Source organism: Ooceraea biroi, chromosome 5, assembly GCF_003672135.1.
Source record: "Ooceraea biroi isolate clonal line C1 chromosome 5, Obir_v5.4, whole genome shotgun sequence".
NCBI classification, from domain to species: domain Eukaryota; kingdom Metazoa; phylum Arthropoda; class Insecta; order Hymenoptera; family Formicidae; genus Ooceraea; species Ooceraea biroi.
In genome coordinates, this window is record NC_039510.1 from 900,534 (window position 1) to 925,703 (window position 25,170).

The 25,170-nt window shown below is 43.3% G+C and overlaps 2 protein-coding genes across 4 annotated transcripts in view; both read left to right on the plus strand.

Moving 5' to 3' along the window:
- Nucleotides 1–19,895, plus strand: part of LOC105279306 — a 28,923-nt gene extending 9,028 nt beyond the window's left edge. For both annotated transcript variants that reach the window (XM_026969862.1, XM_026969863.1), the window contains exons 3-5: nucleotides 13,298–13,531; nucleotides 17,316–17,381; nucleotides 19,399–19,895. In XM_026969862.1, the coding sequence (XP_026825663.1) occupies nucleotides 13,298–13,531; nucleotides 17,316–17,381; nucleotides 19,399–19,572 (474 nt within the window). In that variant the 3' untranslated portion in view covers nucleotides 19,573–19,895. The remainder of the gene's footprint in view (nucleotides 1–13,297; nucleotides 13,532–17,315; nucleotides 17,382–19,398) is intronic.
- A 3,848-nt stretch (nucleotides 19,896–23,743) lies between these two features.
- Nucleotides 23,744–25,170, plus strand: part of LOC105279304 (synaptotagmin-10) — a 29,621-nt gene continuing 28,194 nt past the window's right edge. Inside the window, exons 1-2 of one of the 2 annotated variants that reach the window (XM_011338973.3) lie at nucleotides 23,744–24,059; nucleotides 24,238–24,439. In XM_011338973.3, coding sequence (XP_011337275.1) covers nucleotides 24,054–24,059; nucleotides 24,238–24,439 — 208 coding nt within the window. In that variant the 5' untranslated portion in view covers nucleotides 23,744–24,053. The remainder of the gene's footprint in view (nucleotides 24,060–24,237; nucleotides 24,440–25,170) is intronic. The other variant, XM_026969864.1, reaches the window with a different exon arrangement.

A 25,170-nucleotide genomic window follows, 5' to 3' on the forward strand; every position in this document is an offset into this window, starting at 1 on the left:
TCTCCGCGACGGTCATCATCTTTCTCTATGCAAATACACTTTCGCCGCGCATTCCTGCCGCGGCGTTTTGCCCAAAATTTTCGACGGCCGCGTAAATTATTTATGTAAGCACGCTTGGCTTACTAATAACTCCGCGCATTAGCGTTGCTAACGAGACCCGAAGCCGACCCGAGCGGCGAGGACGCGCCACGGCCTACTTCGTCCGGCGACCTCTTCCGCCTTCCTCGAGACTACCACGACTATTCCGCGTCGCATCCGCGGGAGAGAGAGAGAGAGAGAAAGACAGATAGAGCGAGAAGTAGAGAAAAAAAACTAGAAAGAAAGGAGACGGATTTGCCGGGGCTTCTAACCATCAGTGGCGGATGGCAGGAGGTCGACTCTTCATGAATTTCCCGGTTGAAGAAAACGCGGAGCGCGGCCTCGTCCACGAGACAAATCGGGTGGGAAAAGAGAAAGCGGGTCAAAGAGGCCACCGCCACCGCTGCGACAATAAGCAGCAACAGTAAGAGCAAACTGTTTCGGACTGCTCTTCCTCCTCCTCCTCTTCCTTCTCCTTCTGGTCAAGCTTCGACCTTCCTTCATTTTTTCTGTCTCCTCTCTTGTTCGCACCTTCCTCACGTATTCCCTTTTTATGTGTAATTCTCTGAAAAGCTACTAGCCTGCCACGTGCCCGGTCGCTTGCACGCTCGAGCTTTTTACAAAAGCCACCCTCGCGGTGGCCGCTACGTTTATCAAGAAATTCGAAACCGCGCAGCGTGAGCTCTTACCCTTTTGCCGAGCATATCCTGTCTTCCAATTAACTAATAATAGGATATACGATACCGTAAAAACCACGCCGTAAGGAAGCGGGATGGGTGATGCGGATGTCGAGTTTATTACGAGTAGATTACTAAGTAAACACTTGCAGCACATGGTGTAGCAATTAATCACGTAATAACTTCGTTCGCATAATAAATAATACGTAATGCGATATCGCCTAATATCGCTAATCATAATTTGGAGCTGTATACGTACCGCGTGAGAGATATCGCTCCGCTACAATTGCCGCGCGCTGTTGCGTAAGTGCACGCGTGAAAAATATACGGGCCGCTCAAACGTACGTATAGAAGCCACAAATACGTTATCGCAGTCAATAAATCGCCAACGGAGAACCCGTAAAACCAGTAGAACTTAGTGAGCGCGCGCGTATATACGCGCGCAATAATATCGCCTATTAAGAGATATTGCGGTGTTTGCGGTACGTGAGAGCTCCGGCTCACCGCTCCGGTAAAAAGGCAGATATACAGACACGCACAAATTTCACTCAACGCACACCCGGGAATGGCACAACTATAACCGTAATCGTAAATCCATAACCGGTAAGAATGACCGGCCGCGGCAGCGGTTAGTTTCGCGCGGTCTGCGAGGGTGGGGAAACAATCTTTATCCTGAAAGCATAATCTGGATACGGCCTCGTAAGTTTCATCTTTATGTCAGCCGGAGGCGCAGAGTTTCGCTTCTCACGTTATTTTTCCATCCGAGGATTCCTAATAAGGCACGTTACTTGCGAATCTTCGAGATTCGTGTATCCTGCAGAGTATATATTGGTAGCTGGTATCATATCGGTACCTGCGTATATTGGTACCGGAAAGAGACAGACGTGCATGTACGCGCAGCTGACACGAATAACTCGAAATTTGGGGAATCTCCGCGATCGAGGAACCGGTTCGCCGGAGAATCATAACGGAAACTGCGACACTCTATAAAAGTAACGTAACGGGAGTTGCATGCCGTCGATGTGCAGCACAACCTAGGCAAATGTAATACGTATATAGATACATGTGCCAGCGTAATTGAAAGCGTCGCATACGCTCGCGGAACATATATGTTAACGTGAGCATTAATATCTATGAGTTACATACGCGTTATGCGCGCACGAGTAATAAACGCGGTATGTCAAAAGGAAGGAGCAAAGGGAGAATACACCCCCGACATGATGCAGCTCGCCATGAGAAATTTCTACTCCCGTGCTTTCAACCTTGCACGGAATGTGCACGTGGGGTCGCGTGATCCATCTCTTATCTTGGTGCATAAAACAAATCGTGACTTTCAAGCCGCGGATGCAGGAACGGATTCCGTATCTAATTAATTAGGAGTTCCACAATCCGCGTGATTCTGCGGAAAGATATATACGCGGCGTATTTAAGCAACCTGATTAAGGAAAAAGAGACGAATAGAGAGAAATAGAGAGAACGAGAAAAACAGAAAAAGATAAAGATGAAGGGAGAAGAGGGTGCTCGCGCTTTCAAGATTGCATCGTAACGACGATGGAGCGCATTGACGGTGTGGAATTCCGCGAGAATTCCGTTTTGGATTATCGTAACACTTTCCGCGGGACGTGTTGAACGCTACTCCACGGTATTTACGACGAGAATGCCGGCGCGGTAATATGACTCTCCTTTCTAGCCACGAGATCGTTGACATTTCTGCGGTGCTCGCGCGAGTGGTTGCAATCACGCATAAATAATCAGGCGTACTTATGAAAGTGTACTTTCTTCTTCGGATTCGCACCTCGTTCTGATAGACGTGCGGCATCCGAACCATTTGCGAAACGGTTACTACCTCCCTCGGCGCGTTCTATTATCGGAGATGAGCAAAGAGCAGATTTCCCATCGGTGATTTCATAATGACGCGTGTTGCTGTGCGTTGCTGCGTAATTAAGCTTTGTACAACGCGTATCCTGAAATAGAAACACGCGGTAGAGCCAAGGAATCCCATTTCCATAATGGGCGAGCGAAAAACAGGAAATGGATGTATACTATTATCGATTGCTTCTGTCACTCACTGTGCCTAGAAAGGCTACGGTTTTTACATAATAGAAAAGAGCAATATAGAAAATGAACATTAAATTAGCTCTTTTTTTATCCATTATCCAAATTATTAAAAGACGAGAAAATAATCGTGAGGCTCGATTCATGTAATTACGCGAAGGAGGAATTCGTTTATTAAAGCAAGTATGGCTACGGGAGCGCACAGATCAAATTAGAAGTTACGAATCAATGAAGTTTTCGATAATGAAATTAGCCAAGCATCACGAATAAGAGATCGATTCGGAAATTCATGCGGAGATTGCGAGCGCTCCAGCATTAAATGTAATGAACAGTGAGTGCTTTTAGTTTCAATTTCAACGAAATCAAATCGATGCCAGGTCAGCTTGTTGTACTTCAGGTCTGCTCTCCTGAACATCGATTAAAGGGTAAAAGGGAATCGCATCGACGATTTCGTTCTACGTACTACTAGCTCGGGACTAAAATTATCGATATAATTCATCAAATTTTTTTAAATTCAAATTTTATTTGAAGGCTCACAAAGACGTAAGAGATTTTTAATTATACAAAGAGCAATTCACTGTTAATCCTATAATATATTATAATTTTTCATGTCATATTATAATTTTTCACCCGTTTGTAAATCACGACTTTCCACATGATGGATAACAAATCTAACATAAATCTAACATAAATTGAACTTGTCGAGAGAAGGTATGTAGCACGAACTGTGTGAACCAAGATACGGCGATAACAAGCAGCACGTTTAAAGAGAAAGATATTCTTCTTCTCTCAGCGACTCACACATACACGCGCAGCGGGAAAAGCGAAACGGATTCTCACGGCTGCGTGCTGCTGCTTTGTAGCCGAGCAAGATAAAAGGCAGCTCGTTCCGAATGAAATTCTTACCGTGCGCGATTGTCTTGGGCGCATTTACTTTCTGTTTGCATAATTCCTACGGTTTTTAATTTTAAATAACGAGACACGGCCGGAGAAAGAAATACGAGCGGAGCGAGTGATATCAGCTTGATACCAGCTGTAACGTTTCCCACGATTTGTAATTCATAGAAGATAGTTCATAGTTTCCAAAACATCTCGGTTGAACAGTTTATGAGCGGCAATTAATTAATTGATCGGAACATATGATGGCATTCCCATGCGCAATGATCATGCGACACGTCGTAACTTCATATTGCAAGTTCCTCGTTTGACATTTCCATTGATAACACGTGGATGAAGCCGACGAAGGTTCGCACGAGAACGGCAAGGTTACACGTGATCCGAAATTCCGCACGATGCGATAAATCGCACGGCCGTCGAGTCACGCAGGTCACGTGTCGCGGGAAGCGGGAAATGGGAAAATGCACGTAGACTGTCATCACACTCGCGTGGATCTTAAAGGTGGGACCCGGCGGGATGCACTCATCGGACGATGGCGCATTTGCATCGATTATCCCGACAAAGGTCAGAGCGCGCCTGACATCACCGCGCATGCACGCGCGCAAATACGCACGATACGCGTGGCGACGAGGAGAACGTTCCTCAATGTTCGTGTTATGCATCGCGAGGCGCGGAGCGAGCTCAATCAAGATGAGAAGAGCGATAGGATCTTCTCCTTAATCCATCCATCCACTGGTCACGTGCGTCACGGATTCCACAGTCCCGAGCCGCGTGACTTTTATCACTTACGACCCACGTTCCGCTCGCGAAACTCCTCGTGCTTACGTAATATTGTAGCTCCGCTGTTAGCGTTACGGCGTGAAAACGACGAGCTTAAGGTAAAACGCACGACTTTACGTCGCGCGCCTTCACGTGCGTGTGAAAGCGCTCGTCTCGGAGCGAAGACGGAGGATTGCGCTTCGTCCCGACGCTGGCGACGATGGTTTCGCTTAGGCGTTGCAGGTGCATGCGCGCTTTCACCTTTTTACACGCTCGCCGGACTTGTCCGCCTCGTCAATACGCCGCGCCAATGCTGATCACTTGGTGATCGTTCTGGAAATCTTGTGCAACCGCGACGATGCACGCACAAAATTAGAGAGGCACCTATGTGTCTGGACACGTTCGGTTTTTTTCCCTTAATCGCGTACCCTTTCCGATTTCGCGTTAGAATCTCGAATTCTTCTACGAGTACGCCGTGAAAATTGAATGCTACGTGAAATTAATGTTACGAGAATAACGGGGCAATACGAAATCGTGACTATCATACCTTCTATCTCTTCTATCATGCCTTCTATCACTCTTTTAGAAACAGAAATCGTAATGAGCAGCTACTGTCGTTATTACGCTGCAATTACTGGCCTCGCGATCGTCCAGCTGCGCCGATGCTGAAATTGCTGCAATTGCTGAAAGCATATTGGTAGATACTCCGTAGCGCATAGACTGAGCGATCGAATTGGCCGACGCAAAGCGTTTCTGGCGATCACCCGAGCGATTTTCAACGTTGAACGGTCAAGAACGACGGGGAGAAAGTGAAAGAAGTCTCCTGTCGCATTAGCGACGTGGGCTGCGGTCACCGCAGGACCTTGATAAACTGAATTTCACGCTCGTCCAACTGCCCTTTACAATGGATATTTCTTGCACCAGTTGTCACGCGGCAAGCGGGCGGGAACTGTTCTCCGCGCGTGCGGCAGTTGTATTTTATCACAGGAAGTCTCTCAGCACGCAAAATTCCGGTCAGTGGGCGACCTGATCTCTCGTAACATTATCCCAGTTACGGAGAAATCGACTTCGGCTTGCCTCGATTTGTCTGCGGTGTATTACCAGCTAGAGTCATTTCGCGTCAATTAATCGGCGATTCAAAGCACGCCTTCTCGTTTCGTATGTAACGGCCGGCGCGGCTTTCATTAAATGCTTGTGAAATTATCTTGTATTTGTGAGTATGTAGCGAGCATGGCCGACCAGCCGGGCTCCGCATTACAGTGCCGTGAAATTGAAACCCATTTAAATTACACGAGCCACGTACGTTGCCGCGCACATTTGCACTTAATTAGTTATCGCGGTAAAATCACGCGCGCAACTCCACAATACAATCCACGTCAATCTTCGAGCGAAACTAGAAATGGGATTCGTTCGTTTCTTCGCTGCAGGCATCACCAACTCTCGGCAGAGCGGGACTCTCGTCGGATTGTAATTCGCGATTGTAATTCCAAGAGAGATCGATTGACTTACATCTAATTAATGATGAAGGATATTAAAAAGAGATGTGCTTGAAACTTGAGCGAAAAGATCGAGGTAAATTCAAGAAGATGAGGTGCATAATAAGCGTAAACAAGTATCGAACACGTACTCTCGAAGCACAGCCAGTGTGGATTCGCGCAGTGACAGGCTGCGTAAAACCGATTAAGAATTCTTAGTAACCGCAGCTGGGCCCCCTTCACTACGGTAAGATGAGTCTCATCGAAGGAGAAGAACCACCAGGGGTTGAAAAACTCCCTAGTGGTAACCTCAGAGATGGTTTACTTTGCAAAGGAAAAAAACTTTACTGCAGACATTAAAGAATTATGGCCAAAAGATATTTTTCACAAAAGCCAGGATTACTATAAATAAATTAAGTACTCCGAGAGAAAGTGTGTGCTTAATAATTTTAATAGACTCCTTTACGTACTCCTATTACAATATATACTCACGCGATGCGATTTTGCAAGCCCATAACATCTCTTTTATGGTGCCTCTGCCGTTCGAAGAAAATCCTTATTGGAACGTAAGATCTACCGAGCGTGGATAATGTTGTGTGGGATCGTCGCGACGCACAAAAAATTATTCACGTCGTGTGAGCTGCACATACGCTACCACATATAGGTATACATCTACATACGCGCGTCCTATTACAAGAAGCCGCATGATGGATAAATTATTTTCTTGCAAGCATCCCTCTCTCATCGATCACGTGCGGGAAAAAGCGCGCATTCTGCATTTTTATTCATACACGACATGAAAAACGTTAATACGCTAACTTGTCATAACTGGCAGCCAATCAGCCTTTAACATGATAATGATCATAATAAAATATAAAATTACAAATCGCGTCAACGCGTTTCGCGTATGCTTTACAACCCGAGGAAAATGGAGACAGACAGCGAAGACCTACTTTTCCAGTATACCTCTCTTTTCTATAGACGGCATCGACAACCTCGTCCAATTTTTTCGCGCATACCGTAAAGTCCACTACGACAAAATTAATAGCCGTCGCAGAAAGAACAGATCAAGTCTTTTGAGGCCATCGCGATTGTCTCCGCTTCTCGGAGAAATAGAGATTTGAGTTATGCAATTATCATCCAAGCGTACATCGAGAGTTTCCATACCTTTGTCAAATCATTAATATTACCATAATGAGCCATGAAATCACGGAGATGGTCTTTTGATGTCAGCATAATGATACAAGATCGACGAGCGGATAAATTTTGTCAAACAAGACTCTGTGATTGAAGCTTCGCTTGAACGCAGGGAACGCACGCGGCGTGCACGCGCGAGTGGTGCACACCTCCGATTAAGTTTATAGCTTATTACATCGAGATCGGCACTTTGTTATACCATCTGGTTCGCGTGCACGGCTCTGCCCGTTCCGAGACCGAAGCGTAATTATGATCGAAGGCGATCACCTATACCTGTCGCGTTTGCGTAGGGTAACGGGTATCGGTAGATGCAAGTGGGTTAACAAAAAACTTCGTAATGGCCAACCGAGATCTTAACGTGCGCACCACATATACTGCCACAATGATAGCGTGCTTTTATCGTGCTGATCATGCACCTGGCACGACGAGTCCGGTTTCCTCGACGGAGCGTATCCATTAGCAGTCGCGGAGGTATCGGAGCGGACACGTGGCGATCTATAATGCCAATTGGACGTGATCGTTCTGCGTGCACGCACCGCATGACCAGCAAAAAGTCGACGGAAAGGTTCATCAAACTTGCCGACTGCATCGCGGATTCGAGTCGCTGGATTTAATAAACTTGCGACACGTGAACGTGTATTTTGTCGCGAGACAGTCGCTCTGCGAGATTTAATTCCAACGAAACTTGACATGCGCTTGAAAAGTTAAATGGATAAATGCAAAGTTTTGAGTATCGCTAGTACATTTTTAATGAATGGTCTTTTTGTAGAGTGCATATCGCGCGTTACGCTTTAAGAGTAATAAATGGGAGTCTGGAGCTTTTACGAGGGCGATGTTAATAAAGGGGAGAGGACGATGGTTCTCGTGCGGTGTAATCTATTTGATCTCTAAAAGATTACATTTTCTAAGTGAAAAAGTAGGAAAAGATGCCATACACGCGCTGTGTGTGCCAAGTTTAGATGGGAATCAATGGCAATATTTATGGAGCAAGTTTTGACACTAGCAGCTCTCGAGTAGTAAAACTTGTAATACTTAAATTATGATAAAGTATTTTTATAAATCAATACATTATGATTATGCGCGAGTTTTATAAATACACTGCTTTAATCATTTACAAAATTTTCTTTCTCGCTCTCCTTTATATACGTTATTCTTTTTTTGTGTACCCTATTCCAAAAACGGCGTGTAACTTCTTGAAGTTCTTTTTTATCGAATAGTTGAGGCCTTTCTTCCGCGACGCTGATTGGTTATCTCGCTTGGCTCGAACTTCGTGTTGCGAATGTCTGTCAGTGCGGTTATTGATAAATTTGTGTTTTTATTTGTGTATTTATTTCATCGTGAAAAATAAAATAAAATAGCGCATGCATAGCGTATAATATAAATTTTAATGGCTAGAACTTTTTCATTTATTGTTTTAACGAATTTTAAATCATCGAGAACTCTAGGCAATATGCCAATTAACAATATAAATAGCACAGAACTTCTCGGAAAAGAAAAAAATTTTAATGGCTAGAACTTTTTCATTTATTGTTTTAACGAATTTTAAATCATCGAGAACTCTAGGCAATATGCTAAATAACAATATAAAGAGCACAGAACTCCTCGGAAAAGAAAAAATTTCTAAGGGCTAGAACTTTTTCATTTCTGAGTTTATGGTATTTTCAATAGCAGAGAACTCTAGGCAATATAAAAAATAATTATATCAACAGCTCAGAACTCCTCGGAAAGAAAAAAATTTTAATGGCTTGAACTTTTTCATTTCTAAATCTAATGGATTTTCAATCGTCGAAAACTCTTCGCAATATGTCAAATCCACTCTTAAAAAAGCCGTGTTAAATGTCTTCGGGTGGAGGTTAACAATTTGGTAGAGTGTGATAATTGTGCATATAAATAATAGATGAATATTATTATTCGAAAACATTATTAATATTGAAAAACAAAATAGCGCGCGCATAGCGCGCGCCTGTGTTGTACTAGTTTATTTAAAAACTTCGTTTATGAAACTATATTTTGTTCAAATGTGAGTGAGCATAACAATTATGACTGTTCCAAGAAAATAAAACTGTAAAACGTTTAAATATCTCATTAAAAATCAGTGCGATTTACAGACTGCATGCATCCTTAAAGTCGATAAAATTGAGTATTCCACCAATGCGCGATAAAATCCTTCGGTCCATCATAGTCCAATAACGAAATTGACCGTCTGCAACCTTTGCTACCTGGAATCCCTCGCCTCGTCGTGCATCGACTGCTCTTCAATCTTCACTTCTTTCACACTCACACTCGCGATGCGGTATTTACTTGTTAACGACGTCAATTTATTTACATCGATTTATATCGAATATCGATTTATGGATTTAGCCTCAGCACTATTCTTCACATTATCGTACTTTATTTTGTTATTAGCGGAGTTGAAGAGATTCATGTAAGAAACAGATTATTCCATTTTTCATACAAATACCGTACCCGCATAAACGAATAAATTTAAGAAAAGGTAGATTCTGTTTAGGCGAGCTGCGCAAGCACATGAGATTAAGAGAAGTTGAGGCAAGCTCAAGAAAACGCGGGCAAGCTGAGACAATCTTAGGCAAGCTTAGGCAAGCTTAGCGAGAATATTATGCAAACTTAGGCAAGCTCAAGAATGCACACGTCAGCTCAGGCAATCTCAATCAAGTTCAGACTATTCAGAGGCTCTGGCAAGGTCAGACAAGCTCAGGAATGCAACAGGTAGACCATAGCACAACTCGGACATAACTTGGGCTCATCACAGCAATGCTCAGACAGGATCTGACATGCTTCAGGGCTCTGCCCGAAAGCCCTGAAGGCGATCAGGCATTATCACAGAAGGATAATGCGAGATTAAAGAGAGAAACATCGTATACGCGAGAAAAAGTGTATTAAATTTTGAAAACACGCGATATATATTAATTGCACTTAAAATAAAAATGGGATTTCTATTTTCACATAAATTTTCGTATAAATCTTTCGTATAAAGAGTTGTATGCATCGCTATCGTGTATAATATGACAAGAAAATTTATTTATAAAATGTATCAATTATTCATCTCACGATTACTCTGGCGTTGTCCGATGCCCTTCCTGAGAGAACTTCCTCCTCCTCTCATCCTCGGATACACTCGCGAAAAAATACGGCACTCCCGATACGATTCTCGCGAAGCGCTGACATGCGAATCGGGAGAACAAATATTTGTAATGCGACACGTTTTATATAATGGTTCTATATGTCGCTTAGCTTTTGCTAAGTTAATCGCGACATTATTGCAACCATGCAATCAAGAAGATAAAGTGATCACATTTAACCAGCGATGCACTTAACTTATTATCGGGGTCCGGCTATCTTGGTATAAGTATACCGAGTACACAGAGGACCAGATTAGACACGAGATAGAACGAGCTAAACCAACCAACGTGAGGTCAACCTGGATGGGGTTTGCTGATCTCTCGTCCCGAGCAAAAACCACCCCTAACGTCGACTCAGTCTCCTTAGTCACGAATAATATACGAAACACTTAGAGTAAATCGTATGGCATATGGTAGACTCAACGAGCTAAAGAAATTCATTGCCGTCGGAATAAGTACCTACAAACGAGAATAAGCCACGACTTCTCGTCCGAGGCACAAAATGTACTAATCGAACTAAAATCGACATTTAAACACTGTGCATACAAGTTCCACGAGTCATTTGGCGACCAGGGGACTCATGGCAGGTAAACGCCACGAGAACGAAGGTAACCACTCGCGAAGATTTTAAGATGATCGCTTTGCGTCTTCCCTGGACCGAGCTCAAAGTCGAGAAATGCCAGTCGCAAGATATTGCATGGTAACATCGCAAGTGTATCCACTAAATGAAATATTTTTAACTAGAATTTTGAAATGCAATAAAGTCGATAATAAGAATAAATGCGCATATTGTCACATATCGTCGTTAATCAACTCGATATTATTAAAACGTAAAATATGAACTGTAACAGTGCATATCGCGTATAAAACATTGTAATAATAATTAACAACTCGCGATACAGAATATGTCGCGCAGATCAATAATATATAATATCAATAATATATAATATCAATAATATGTTTTTACGCTTTTAGGAATAAATGGAAATTAATGTACGGTATGATTTCTATCTGCATTTCGATCTGCAAGTCGACGAAAAATTATGAAAAATATTGAGGAAGTTATTGTTCTACAGATTGCAGTAAAAGCTGCTCGTATATCAAAGAGCTTTATTCGAAACATATCCAGCATCGAAATATTTCTGTGTGCTTTACTAATCAAATCACGTGTAAATGCACGTATCAAGAATGGCATTACGTAAGCTCTTTTATGGATGAAAAGCTGCATTACTGGCATTATATGCGCGATACTGAATCGTCTTGCCATTTCTGCGCGGTGAAAGCTAATTTAACATGATCATTTTCTCTTCCTCTTCTCTCTTTCTCTGTATCATCTGCCACTTACCGCTACCTCTTTTTCCTCTTTTCCATCTTGAAACGACTGCCTAAATGACATTACGCAATTTAGCGGGAAAATATATTAAGCATCGCGAGAAGTAGAAGCAATTCGAAAGCAAGCTAGATTACCGCGCAGATTGCGCCCCGAGAGATGTCTAGCTTTTGCAGACTCACGGATTGCATCCATATCTCTTGCATACGCGATCTTGGACACTCATGTAACATTAAATGGTAATGAAATGTGACAGTGTCCGCTAGGACGACTATTTGATCAAGAAACTGAAACACTTACAAACGGATAAAACATTAAAATGTGCACAACGACAAAAGAGATATTTAATTATATATATATATATATATATATATATATATATATTTGATAATATAACGAAAATTACGTTTTTCACAAATATTAAGTAAATAATACAAGAATTCGGTCCTCTCGCAAACCATCACACGATACTTCGATATACATAGTCCGGTGGTTATGCACGTGCCAACGAAATCGATTGTATTAAAGGAACATCCAACGAGTGCATGCCTTGCTGAGCAAGAATTGAAGTTCAGCGTGCTCTCGATTGAATTGCCGAACCATGAAGAGGCGAACCTCTTCCGCAAAACCCAGTTCTCCGCAAAAGCTAGTTCGCTTTTATGAAAGGTTTACTAATAGTCGTGGTCTACATGTGGTCGTCACTTCGATTTATGTAACTAATCTAAGGAAGTGTTATGGCTCGTCTATTGTGCGGCATTCTTTTTATTTCAGCGTTGTTTGTTATTTTTATGATTATGTTTTTTTACGTTACGCTTTTATGTGTAATGACTTTCAAACCAATCGACACAACATTCGATAATCGATAGAATATCGTGACAAGAACACTCCCGAGTAAATGAATCATCATTTACTTGCTGAACGCCGTGGAGTGCTAACGTGCTTTCCACTCGGGAGTGTTCTTGTCGCGATATTCTATCGATTATCGAATGTTGTATCGATTGGTTTGAGAGTCATTTCTAGTCAAAAATGACTTGTTAAGTTCCGTGTACACTTGAGAAGAACCAGAAACTTGGTCGAAACGTCGTGTAATATATATATATATATATATATTAATAAATTTGCCAGTTCGGTCGAGAAAAAAGGAATACTTTGATTTCTTTTATGTATTAAGCTTTTCCAATTAGTAGTCGCGTAGCACAATCATTGCTTAAAGCAGTCACTTCAAAGTTCAAAGGCCTGACCGTTGGTCTATACAACAAAATTATTTATAGAGAATACAATGACTATCTCTTTCTCTCTTCTTTTACACTTTAATGGTTTCGTATCTGAATGGTTCCAAACAATGATATCGGAAGCCATCGCTATTCGCACGACAACGTTGTTTGTCACGAGAAATTTCCAATTATCTTTGGGAAACCAATACGATAACATCGTCGCTCGATCCAATCTCGCTTTTATTAAATGCCGCGTTGAGCGATTGAAGGTTTATTAAAAGTTTGTACAGCTTAAGCCTAAGGATGGGATCCAAGGCACGCACGTGATGTTGGTTACGAAATTGTAAAAAATAATCATCTCGATATCTCTCTCAACACTGGGCGGATTTCGAAACTTTTATGCTCGATACAAGCTAAGATCTGCACGGGACAATCCTCGTTACAATCTTCAGTGACGTATCATATATTGTTTCAGGTCTATATAGAAAGAGAAAAGGGCAGAGTGGTGCTTTACATGACGTCGCTGGGCATCGTTAGGGAGACCTTTACCAATTGTATGAAAATGAAGCAGATATTATGGACGAACATGGTCAAGTACGAAGAGGCGGATCTGTTCCGTGACACGGAATTACAAAGCGAACTCAAGGATCGGACCGATTCGGAAGTCGTTACGTTACCGCAGCTCTTTGTTGATGGCCAACACATTGGGGTATGTACGAAACTGCTACTGTAAAATATTACTAAAATTGAACTTACAAACTAGCGTAGATGTTAATTAATTTTTATTTTGTTAAGATTGGTTTTACAGAAATTTTAAACAAATAAGAGGTCGGTAATAATTATAAATCATGATAGATATATCATTAATCATTAATTAATTATTAATTATACGCGTTCTCATTTCATTTAGATAGTAAATTGCACTTTATCATCGCTTTAAAATATATTCCCGACGACGGATATTCAGAACGTTAGATAATAAAACGTGACCATCTGGCGTTGAGTGTTCCGTCATCTGCACTTGACGTTCGTCAACGAAGGTACTTTCTTCTTGTTAAGAAGTGGTATCGATTTCTCTCTATTCTTCCTCTAGCAGATAGAATAATTTCTAATAAGAAAAGTCACATAAAGAACTCGTACATTCGTCGTAGATACACTATACTCGATCCTTTCGAATCCGTCTCCTTACGCCTTGCGAAGAATTTATACAAGGCCGATGACGCGTTACGCAATCGGGGATATTCGACATCGAGAAAGTCGGGAGATGGATGACGTGAAATGTCAAAGATAACCGTCGACCGGCGAGCGAAAATTGAATGAGCCTACGAGCGAAAATTTCAAATTAGATTGCGTCGAATTATCTGCAGAAATCGTGCGAATGGGTGAATCGCAATGAAACGTACGCAGCACTGTATGTGTTTACAATTTATTGTATTACGTGGAAATATTCTCGCATTTAATTGAATCGAATACAAAGCGCAACAGTTAACCATTGCAGATGACGGAATGATACCAATAATAAAATTAAATTAGTGAGAAATGTTTTGTATTGTATAAAGATATCATCACACTTTCTCCAGATACACTCATATATTGTGACGGAACACGATGTTCAATATAGATAACCAATGTTCCATTTCAACGTGCATTTCTCTTTGAAAAGATCGTCTTTCGCGTGTTACCTTACAGTTTTTCCTTGTGAGATTCCACTCTTAAAAAAGCCGTGTTAAATCAAATCGAAATCATTGTTGCCTCTTTTCCGCGACGCTGATTGGTTATCTCGATTCGCGTTGTGCGTTATGTTCAGTTTAAATTAACATCGCGCGGCTGTGTCGCGTGGAGGTTAACAATTTGGTAGAGTGTAATAATTGTGCGTATAATAAATAATAGATATAAGATATTATTATTCGAAAACACTATTAATATTGAAAAATAACAATATAAATAGCACAGAACTCCTCGGAAAAAGAAAAAAAATTTAATGGCTAGAACTTTTTCATTTATTGTTTTAACGAATTTTAAATCATCGAGAACTCTAGGCAATATGCCAATTAATTAACAATATAAATAGCACAGAACTCCTCGGAAAAGAAAAAATTTTAATGGCTAGAACTTTTTCATTTCTAAATCTAAAGGATTTTCAATCGTCGAGACCTCTTCGCAATATGCCAAATAACAATATAATTGAAAAATAAAATAGCGCGCGCCTGTGTTGTACTAGTGTCATTAAAACATTATTATTGAAAAAATATTGTAGACGCGAAAGAAATGAAAGAAAGAAATATATAAAATATTATTTTAATAAATGACAAACATTCCCACTTTGCATACACGTGTAGCTTGTCGCTGAGAATAAAAACAGATTTATTTATTCCATGAACAGATTCGTTTATCAATTCTCAAATATCATCCTGCATTGCACAAACAAATTACGATTCGCGATAGCTGTAAGTATCTTATCTGACCAGTTGGACGCCAACTCTTAATGAGAATCACTTAATGGGTAATTAGAGATTAGTGGCCACTAACAAGCGCTATCGATGATCACTTAAATATCATGGCACTTGAGAACAATCATAGTAAATTAAGTAAATTATGTTCCCTAAGTGTACGTGGAATTCGTAATTGCTCTCATTCGCGATGGAAGTAATACAAGAGAAGAGAGACTCGCATGGTTGTATGCGAGATATCTTTACACCTCTTCATAAAAGAACACATCGCTTTTATTGCGATATAAAGTACTCGGTAATCATGAGCTTCAGTGTTTATGCGCGTTTTCCCAAATGATGATATCAGCGATATACTTTAGCGAAATTATGAATGTTGCGTACGGTAAATATTCCCCATATACGTATATCTGTCTAAAGAACGATTCTGGAATAATCGAAACCTCTGTGTAATGAAATTTTTTACCGCGTCTAGTTTTAAAGGGAAAATTAAATTTGGGAATTTCATTTATTAAGGTATTGCACAAATAATGCAGCCTGTACATATAATAAATATTTATTAGACATATGTACATATATAATTAATTTATAATTAAAATTAATTTTGCATACAGGCATATTTATTGCAATCATTAAAGCATAATTAATTACATTATAATTAAATTACAATTGCAGTTTGAACAATTAAAATTCTTCATAAATCAGAAACATTTCTGAAACAGATATATGAATTTTTTTGCCGGAAATACGTGAGGAAATCCTTCCCGGAAACTTAGTGTCAATCTTTCCAGTAAAACAACATGCATTAACCGGGCAAATAACGTGCCCCTGTGACTCAATTACACTGTTATTTGATTTTCCTATTGGTATCCGTTTCTCCGAGAGCCACTTCCAGCAACCGATAGTCGCTGGGAGAGTAGATATATGCGTAAGTGAAATGTCAAGCTATTTGATCCAAGGCCGCTAGAGAGAACGCGAGGTGAGATTGCCTGCGTTATATCGCCTTATGGTGGTCGCTGGTGTCTAGCACACAAGTCTACACACGTAAAACTACCCGAACTGCATTCCAATCTGGTCGCGTCATGCAATTATCCGGCACGAAACAGCGCGAATCATTGCCAAAAATCTGCCGGATCACACCTTTCCTCCCGTCATCTCTGCTCCTCGCGACGTTCCTCGCGACGATGCTTTCGCTCGCATCCTCGTGTACATATTTAACAGCTTAACAGTCCGCAAGTCGTCGTGTTTGGTGAAAGGAGAGGTATAATCACCGTGGCTAACTACAATCGCAATAAAACTCGTATTACGTCACATCAGATGTGAGATTACGAGACGCGCGTAGGGACGAGCAGGTACCCGCGGAATGCCGCGTTGGTTTGCTTTCCTGCATTCGATCTTGCATTCAGTCTGCAAGACACGAAAGAGACCTTCTCTCTCTCTCTCTCTCTCTCTCTCTCTCTCTTGCAGAACCTGACCTGAAGACAAAACACGTCGCAGAGATTGTAATGAGATATAATGCAATCGACGCACCTGTGAAGCAAGTCTGCTTGAAATCTACAAGATTACACATAATGTGATTTAAAGGTGCGAGTCGCAACAAATGAAATGAAAAGCGCGAGATCTTCTGGCTCGGATAAATCAGCGGAGCAGACCAGACGTATCGCGTGCCTCGTTAAAATGCCTCATTAACGATCGCATGAAAATGCATGATGTGGCTCACAATTACGCGTGCATAAGGAAAAGACCGAGAAATGCGATAAAAATTTTCTCGCGCGGGACAGCGGCACTTCTCGGCGACAAGAGTATTATGTTAGTCTCCCGAGACGCACTATACCGATTTTCCATCCTATTCGACGGAGATTTTTCGACGCACCGCGTGCGACATACCGCAGACAAGTTCCTTTTATGGTACAGCTACACGGCAGCCGATGTAACGCGCTAGGCGGAAAGAAAGCGAGCCCGCGAACGAGTCTCCCGAACGAACCAAATGTCGTGGCCATTAAATACCTGCATTTCACAATTTTTTCGTTTTTTTTCTCTTTGCAGGGTGTCGACACCGTCGAGCGACTTAACGAGTCGGGGGAACTGCGCCGCATACTGGAACCTTACCAGGTGAGTCGATTTTGCCGGGCTGGATCGTGGAGATCGCCGAGATCGCGACGTATCCTTGATCCTCCACGCCCGGAGCGGTATGTTAACGCGGATATGCTATTCATCCATGCGAGCGAGAGTGGAATTGATAATTTTGTGTTTTTCGCGATCAACATTCACGCTCCGCATATCGAATCATGATCGGATTTCTTCCTTTTTTTTTTTAAATTCGGTAATTCGAATCCGCGCGTGAACGCGTAAAAAATGCACTCACCAAACGTTAATTTCGATAATCACGAGCCATTACATGTCGGTTAATAAACTCGCGTAGGGTTTCGTAAGCTGGCGTAACCAATTAAATCACTGGGCGTCGAAGAACCGTACGTAACTTCCGTCTTTTTTCCGAGAGTCGAATCGCTTTTTAGAAAAGAATGCTTCGCCGCTGCATTCGATTTAAATGACACCGTTGTAATTTAATTGCACAGACGCCCGTAATAAATTTATAGACTCGAATTAAATGTACCTACCTCTATTCTGAGTCTCGTCGAGAATGAACATTTTATAAACTTTATAAAAGAATTTACGTAAGGAGAGAGATGTATTTTTAGACAATCGCGACGCTTCAATATCTGCGCCCATTGTTGCCGCTCTGCTTTCAGGCTTTTAATGAGCAAAGTAATGAAGGTAACCAGTATTCAGGCCAGGTATAAAAAAAGTCTCCATATTGTACATTCCGCTCAGGATTTACGCGCTGTCGCAAGAACATCGCAAGAGCCGCGAATAATTCGCATGATTGCGTGATCGCGCGCTCACGACGCGTTTATTCTACGTAGAATTGGCTATCTAAGGTAGACTGAACAGCCCCGACTCTCTGATGAAACCTGTACACACAACACAAGCGGCTGTGAACGCAAGGTTGCACACTCCTTTCACTTTTATCTGGAAGTACGTCTCTCTCTCCCACCCTCTGGATTTCTCTCTCTCTCTCTCTCTCTCTCCTTTTCTTCGCCGCCTTCTCCACCATCGCGTACCATAAATTTTGGTGTCGTGCAATTCAGGTTTACCTTGCTACAACGAAAGGTCGTTTACATCTACGCGGTCATTGTTAGTTTTGTGATTGTAGTTACATACATAAAGACATAAAGTACTCGAGTTCACATTTACACGCAGCGATTTTACACACGTGTCTCGGCTGTTGACACAGATTAATTGAAGTTTTTTTTACAGATACGTGAAATAGTCGGAATCGATATTTGGACGCATGAAAAAATCAACGAAACGTAATATTTAATCTTTTACTGAACTTTCTACTTTTCACTAGAATTTCTAGATTACATCACTTGGTCAAGTGGAATTAATGATGATTAGTTGAATTACACACAGCTTATAAAAATTTTCTTTTCCTTTTATTTTCTGTCAAATGTTAACAGTCAAATACACTGTACGCGCCTGACATTATTTAGGAATGAATAAGCCCGATATTCACCCAAAGAGTAGCCATTTCTCCATTCCGAACTACGCTCTACTTTGTTAGTCGATTTAGACTGGCAGCTAGTAGCAAGTAAAAGTGAAAGTGAAAACTGCGGTTTCGTAACGTCAAACAAGGCTCGATAGAAGGTCCATTCGAGCATCGTTGTCACGCGGAGGCTATCCAGTTTGGTCTCAGCAGTCATAAACTGCTACTTGCATTAACGAGATTGATAAATTTAATATAATTGCTTGTAATGGATAGGAGGCACCATCGAGCCTTATGACTAAATTAGATCGCGCGATCATTCGTCATTCGCGGAGATATTTTCCGTGCAAACACGAACGGACCAGCAATAACGGGAGTGCACAATTCTGGCGCATTTACTTTGCGGAGAGAATTCCCCGAGTAACATTAGAGTCGACTCGAAAGTGCAGTGCTTTGATTAAAGATACCGCGATCGATCATCGATTAACCGGTTGACTGCGAATAATCAACTGTCGCCTACAGTTGTCCTGTAATGCGTTCAATTTATTCATTAACTAACGTCACGACCTGTTTGCATTTCAGTGCAAGGATGCGTGCGTCGTTTGCAACTACTGCGGTGGATTCCAGCGACTATTGTGCCCGATCTGCCACGGCAGCAAGAGATCGGTGCATCGCAACGAGTTTACCGTGGAATTTGTCGCTCTCAAGTGCGCCAAGTGCGACGTCTTCGGCATGATACGCTGCCCGCATTGCTGAGGGATGTGTGCACTCCACCCTGCTCAAATCTCACTTCCCTTTAATTTTCCCGTCTCTCTCTCTCTCTCTCTCTCTCTCTCTCTCTCTCTCTCTCTCTCTTTCTTTCTCTCTCTCTCTTCCTTTCTCTGTCTTTCGACTACCTTCCATACTAACTTACATGTTCTATTTAAGGTGCTACGAGAGAATATTTTACGCTACGTCGTTTAAGCGAGGGCGTACGCTCATGAGACGCATACAAACAATATTAACTAATTTGCGTAGCCACGCTGTCGCATGTTGTAAGATATGACGGTTAATAAAACTTTTTGTGTAAAGTTTTGTAATCTTGCGTGTTCACGTTATTCGAGATTTGGGCGGGTGCCCAAATCCGAGAGCCAGTTCCTGAATTCCGAGAGCTACCCTCTCTAATTATCTATCCCGCTTCTGAGAATAAAATTCAATGCAATTATATGATTTTAATTTTTTGTCCGATTGTTCATCGAAATCGTAAAATCGATGATCCCGCAATACGCGCAGCCTCTGCACTGTCGTCACAGTAACCAGAGCAGGCCGACTGCTCTAGAATAATGAGTATACTTTCACTTTGTCCATGATCTAATTAAAAAGGCGTGATATACCGTAGCACACAGCTGCTGCTGCTCCCACGTTCGACACGTCGTAACGATTAAATAGGACGTGAAGGAGGACGCCTTTTAATAATGAGAGATCATAATTGCGCGTGATTTTCTTACGTTCATTCTTCTATATCTAAGGACCGTTAACAGTAACATTAAAACAACAGCGTGAGCGATCGATCGGGCTCTCAGGCTTCATACATTTATGTGGAGTTGTAGCAAGAAAGCGGTACACCTTTTCAGCAACTTTGCTTGAAAGTGGTCCATAAATGAAAAGCATGGACCTCTCAGAAATATCCGAGAAATCGGGTTTTCACGATGATAATCCGCCGCTGCGGTGGATTGCACTTGGTTCAATCGGGCGCACGAAGAAAAACGTTCTCACGCTCCGCACGAAAAGGGACTTCTCGGATTCGTTAGTATTCGATCGAAACGGCCACTTTCTGCTCTATCGCATTTAATTATCCACAACCCAATTATACACGTAAAGTAAGCCGAGGCGGCTCGGTAAGTGGAGCAAGACGGATTACTGTGAAAATTCGACACGATCTCTGCTCGTTCGTTCGCCAAACGTTTAGGCGCGCGATAACGCACGATAATCACGCAAATCACGTTAAGCAAGAGTAAACGTTACATGGTCGGTGCGCGTTTACCTTCGCTTCCCAAGATAGCAATCTCCAGATGCCTAGATGCACACAAGTCTTCTCCGCATTTGCACAAAATTCAGTTGGAATATACCGTTACCGTAGCCTGCGCGGCGAGCTTACTTTATTTTCTTACTTCACTTTCGGAAATACTTTCGTGCATTACATTCCGCCAGACGTACGTATAGAATTTCAATTTCGACAACAATTTCGCCGACCTGGTAATCCGACGTGGAGAATCTGATCTGAAATCCACACGAGAAGAGGAGAGGAAACTAAGACATCAAACTGGAAGAACGGAAGAGAACGACTCATGGTTCTCCCAAGCGTCGTAGCGTTACGTGCAACAAGTTTCCACGTTCAACACGTGCGACTCGGCAACCCGCGGCGTCTTCGTGGTTCTAGCGGGGGTGGAAAGTCAACATATCCATCTTGTTCTATTATCGATAGTGGAATTCGGAGCGAGACAGGCATTGCGCGTGCGAGCGCCGAACACAGGGAGCGTGTAGTGTAATCGACTTAAAAGCACATGGAATTCCCTGTTGTTTTCTACCTTTTATCTCATCATAAGTAGGGCAGAGCAGAGAATCATCAAGAGGTTTCAATATATCCAAATGTAAAATAAAATATACGATTGTAATATCACCAATTTGATGCTAATTGAGACGGAATCCCCGGAGAGGATTTAATCCTTCTCGCATACGTGTGCGTGCGTGTGCGCGCTCATGGTCATTAATAAATATTTATTTTGCATATTAATTTAATGTTCACAAGATAATTATTACATGATTGTGTATACGTACGGTCGATTTGAAACATTAATTTCGCACTTTTAACATAATACCCGGGCGCAGGCACATCGCGCGGAACGCAATTTATTCGCGCATTATTGCATACTCTCACGCTAAATCAATCAAAACGGATTATTCTCTTTTCCTTGCAAGAGCATATATGCACTGAATAAATATTATACTGTTTACATTATTTTGACTGTTACGTACACGTGCGGGATTCCACGTTTACATCAATCTAGTAGAGCCAAACAGATCGCGCGGGGCGTATTAAACACGATAACATGTTATCGCTTAAGGGACCCCGATCTTTCCCGTATCTAATCGGACGTGAGAGAACGCCGTGCTCGTTCGTCTGTAACGTCGAGAGCTGCCTGATGAGATCCCGGTAACGTGAGAATCCGCGTGAATGCCATTCCGTCTACCGTGTGTCTTATTACGAGAGACTCGTAGAAGAGGGATGAGAGAGTTCCCTATCTATGCAAGGGGCGATGAGCCTTTCAGTCGCGATCACAAGCGGTGCACTCAATAAAGCGGAAGGGAGCGCGATGACGCACGCTCGTAAACGGAGGTGCCAAGACGAGAAGACAAGGAGATGCCGCTACAGCGGTACCGCTACGACGGCTGTACTATTTAAGACATTAGCGGCGCAGAAAACGCTGTCCAGGATTCCGAGATTCAGAGAGCGAGAGTGTACGGTGAAGGGTGTGATTTAACGATCGCGCCCCGCGTGCAGCGAGACGAATCGTGGGAGGTCTCAAGGACGAACACGTGTTATAAATGCTCTGCGACGAAGAGCCACGGTTTTTGGCGGACACACACATACACACGTGCTGCACGTGCACGAGCTTTACAGAAAGAATTTCAAGGTTTGCGGGGAAAAATTTCAAGTCAAAAAGCGAAAAGGACCGTTTGACCAACGAATATCGAAATCAGTTGAGAATACCGCAGGCTCGAATAACGAGATCGACATTTTGTTGCGGCGTGAAAGGATCCTTTGAGAGGGATGCAATGTGATATGTATGATGTGTCACCGTTATTCCTGCACGAGCTTTATTCTCGGCATTTCACGTGTTCTTGACTGCAAGTTCACTGTCGTTGCAGGAAAAAAGAGCTTGAAGACGTATATTCGCGTTATTCAGGCGTATTTAAATCGCTTGCTGTTCTTTTGATGTCGCCGAGAAAGTGCTGTCAAGCTAAAAAGAACGAATCTTGAACGCGAGCAATATGAAAGAGCGATCACGAGAGAAGCGAAACCGATAGCAAAACGATGGCAATTTGCGATTTTTGTTTCTTTTTTACCGCATGCCGGATTTTCGATCACACACAGCTCGGAATTCTCGGTTCGGTGGTTCGGCGTTCTGCCGGGAGCAACAGGGCATTGCGTATTAAAATTACCAGCTGAAATAAAAGTCCTGGGTCATGGCATGAATTGACGGGGAAACGTGAGAAACAGAGGGGAACGAGCAGAGTGAAAATCAGAGGGAAAAAACGGCGAGCGCGACAGGGAGACAGGGTGGAGAGGAGCATCAAGACGAGGAGCTTGCGACACGAGCGAAGCGCAAGAGGGAAAAGCGTTATCCGGCACGAGTAACCGTCGGAGACCTTCACCGAGACCGAGGTAGGTCGACATTGCCCCTGTTCGCCGTGCTCTCGCCACACCCCGCCCTACGGTGGCGGGCAGGAGCACAGGTTAGCGAGCGAGCAGCCGTCACGAGCAGATACAGCAGCAGCGGAAGCAGCGGCAGTAGTAGCAGTAGCAACAGCAACAGCATCGACGAAAGCAGCAGCAGGAGGAGCAGCGATGAAAGCGACAGCAACCCCTGCCGCGTCTCACCTCACCGGCGTATATAAAGAGGACACCACCACCAGCATCACCATCACTACTACTAGCAATTGTCACCACTACCACCGCAATTTTCTGCTGCCTACTATGTTCACCCTGGCCTAGAGGGATAGCCTTGCTCCTATGACGACTTGGCGTGGGAGGGCTCGCGGGGCGAACGAGGGGGCTCGGCCGTGGCAACGGGGGATGCATGAGGGTCAAGAAGGGCGAGATGAGGCAGGCGGCAAGGGCGGAACGGGGACGCAGGCGCGCGAACGCAGACGCAATAGTCGAACGAAATAACGGCGCCGAGCATTCCGGCGACGCCAGACAACGCGGCACGATCGAGACGGGATAACATCGCTGTGGGATCGCCGATGCGAGCTATCACCGTACCGGCCGTGTCACTCCGCTCGTGCTAGTCAGTCTATCAGTTAATCAGTCAGTCAGTCAGTCAGTCAATCAGTCATTCAGTCAGTCAGTTAGCTAGTTAACCGCAGCGTCCGAACCCACGCGGCGACGATGGGTGTCGTGAAGACGGCGTCGGAGAGCATCCTCGAGGAGACCGTCGTGCCGAGCGAAGAGGCGAATTACTCCCTGCAGGGCCATGCAGGTAAGAGTGAGAAAGGAAGAGAGAGAGAGAGAGAGAGAGAGAGAGAGAGAGAGTGAGTGTGTGTGAGAGAGAGAGAGAGAGAGTGTGTGTGTGTGTGTGTGTGTGTGTGTGTGTGTGTATGTATGTGAGAGAGAGAGACAGAAAGAGTGTGTACGCGTGCAGTCGATTTTTGTCGTAGCCTTACGCGAACAATCCGGACGGAAGATCATCGAAAAGGCAAAGTCGCAGCATCCCGGTGATGTCAGGTGCCGCGATCAAGGTCGCTGCTCGAGTTCGCTCGCTCGCTCGCTCGGCTTGGGACCGGCGCAGGAATTCGCGACGCCGCGGCTTTAAAGGCGATGTGGCGAGCCAGCCGCCTGCTCGAGAGCGGCTGCTAACAGGTGTTTGGAGATACAGATATACTGGCGCGGTACAGCCGCGCGCCCGACACCGCTGGGGAAATCCGACCTCCGTTTCTTGTAACGTCGGCCTCGGGAACTCCCGAGCAGAAAATCAAGCAGCTTGAACTCGCGGTTCGTAGTTCACGCGAGGTGAGGGGTGTCCTAATACTTGTTACTTGATCGCGGCTCCTTCCGAGAGGGTTGCTTACAATTAGGCGTTTAATTTGCCGACAAAACGCCAAAAACAAATTTTTAAAAATTTGATATCGGATCGAGGGCAGATAAAATCACGTAAAATTAATTCGCTCAAATTAGCGGAGCTGTCGATACACAGGGTGTAACGAGAATCATGCCTCGAGATTTGATTTCGGGTCACGTGTGGCCGCCAACCATCGATTGCGCGCTACGTTCTCGATAAATTACGATATCGGATCGAACGGATCGAACCGCTCGGCGCGCGCGAACGAGGGCTTTCAGGAGACACGGAAGGGACGTGTCTCAAAGTTGAAACGATACGCGCGCGACGTTCTATCGACACGTTATTGTCGTCGGCGTTATACCGCGTCGCTAATACCGTGACTTGTGTGCGATCGCGCGTGTATGTCGCTCCTAGTACGAAAGCGATGCGCTTCGACACTATTTATACTTATAAGAATCGATAAGTGGCGCAACATATGCACGGATACAGAGTTTCACAAAGAATACAGAAGGAGAGAGCAAGCTCGCGCCTA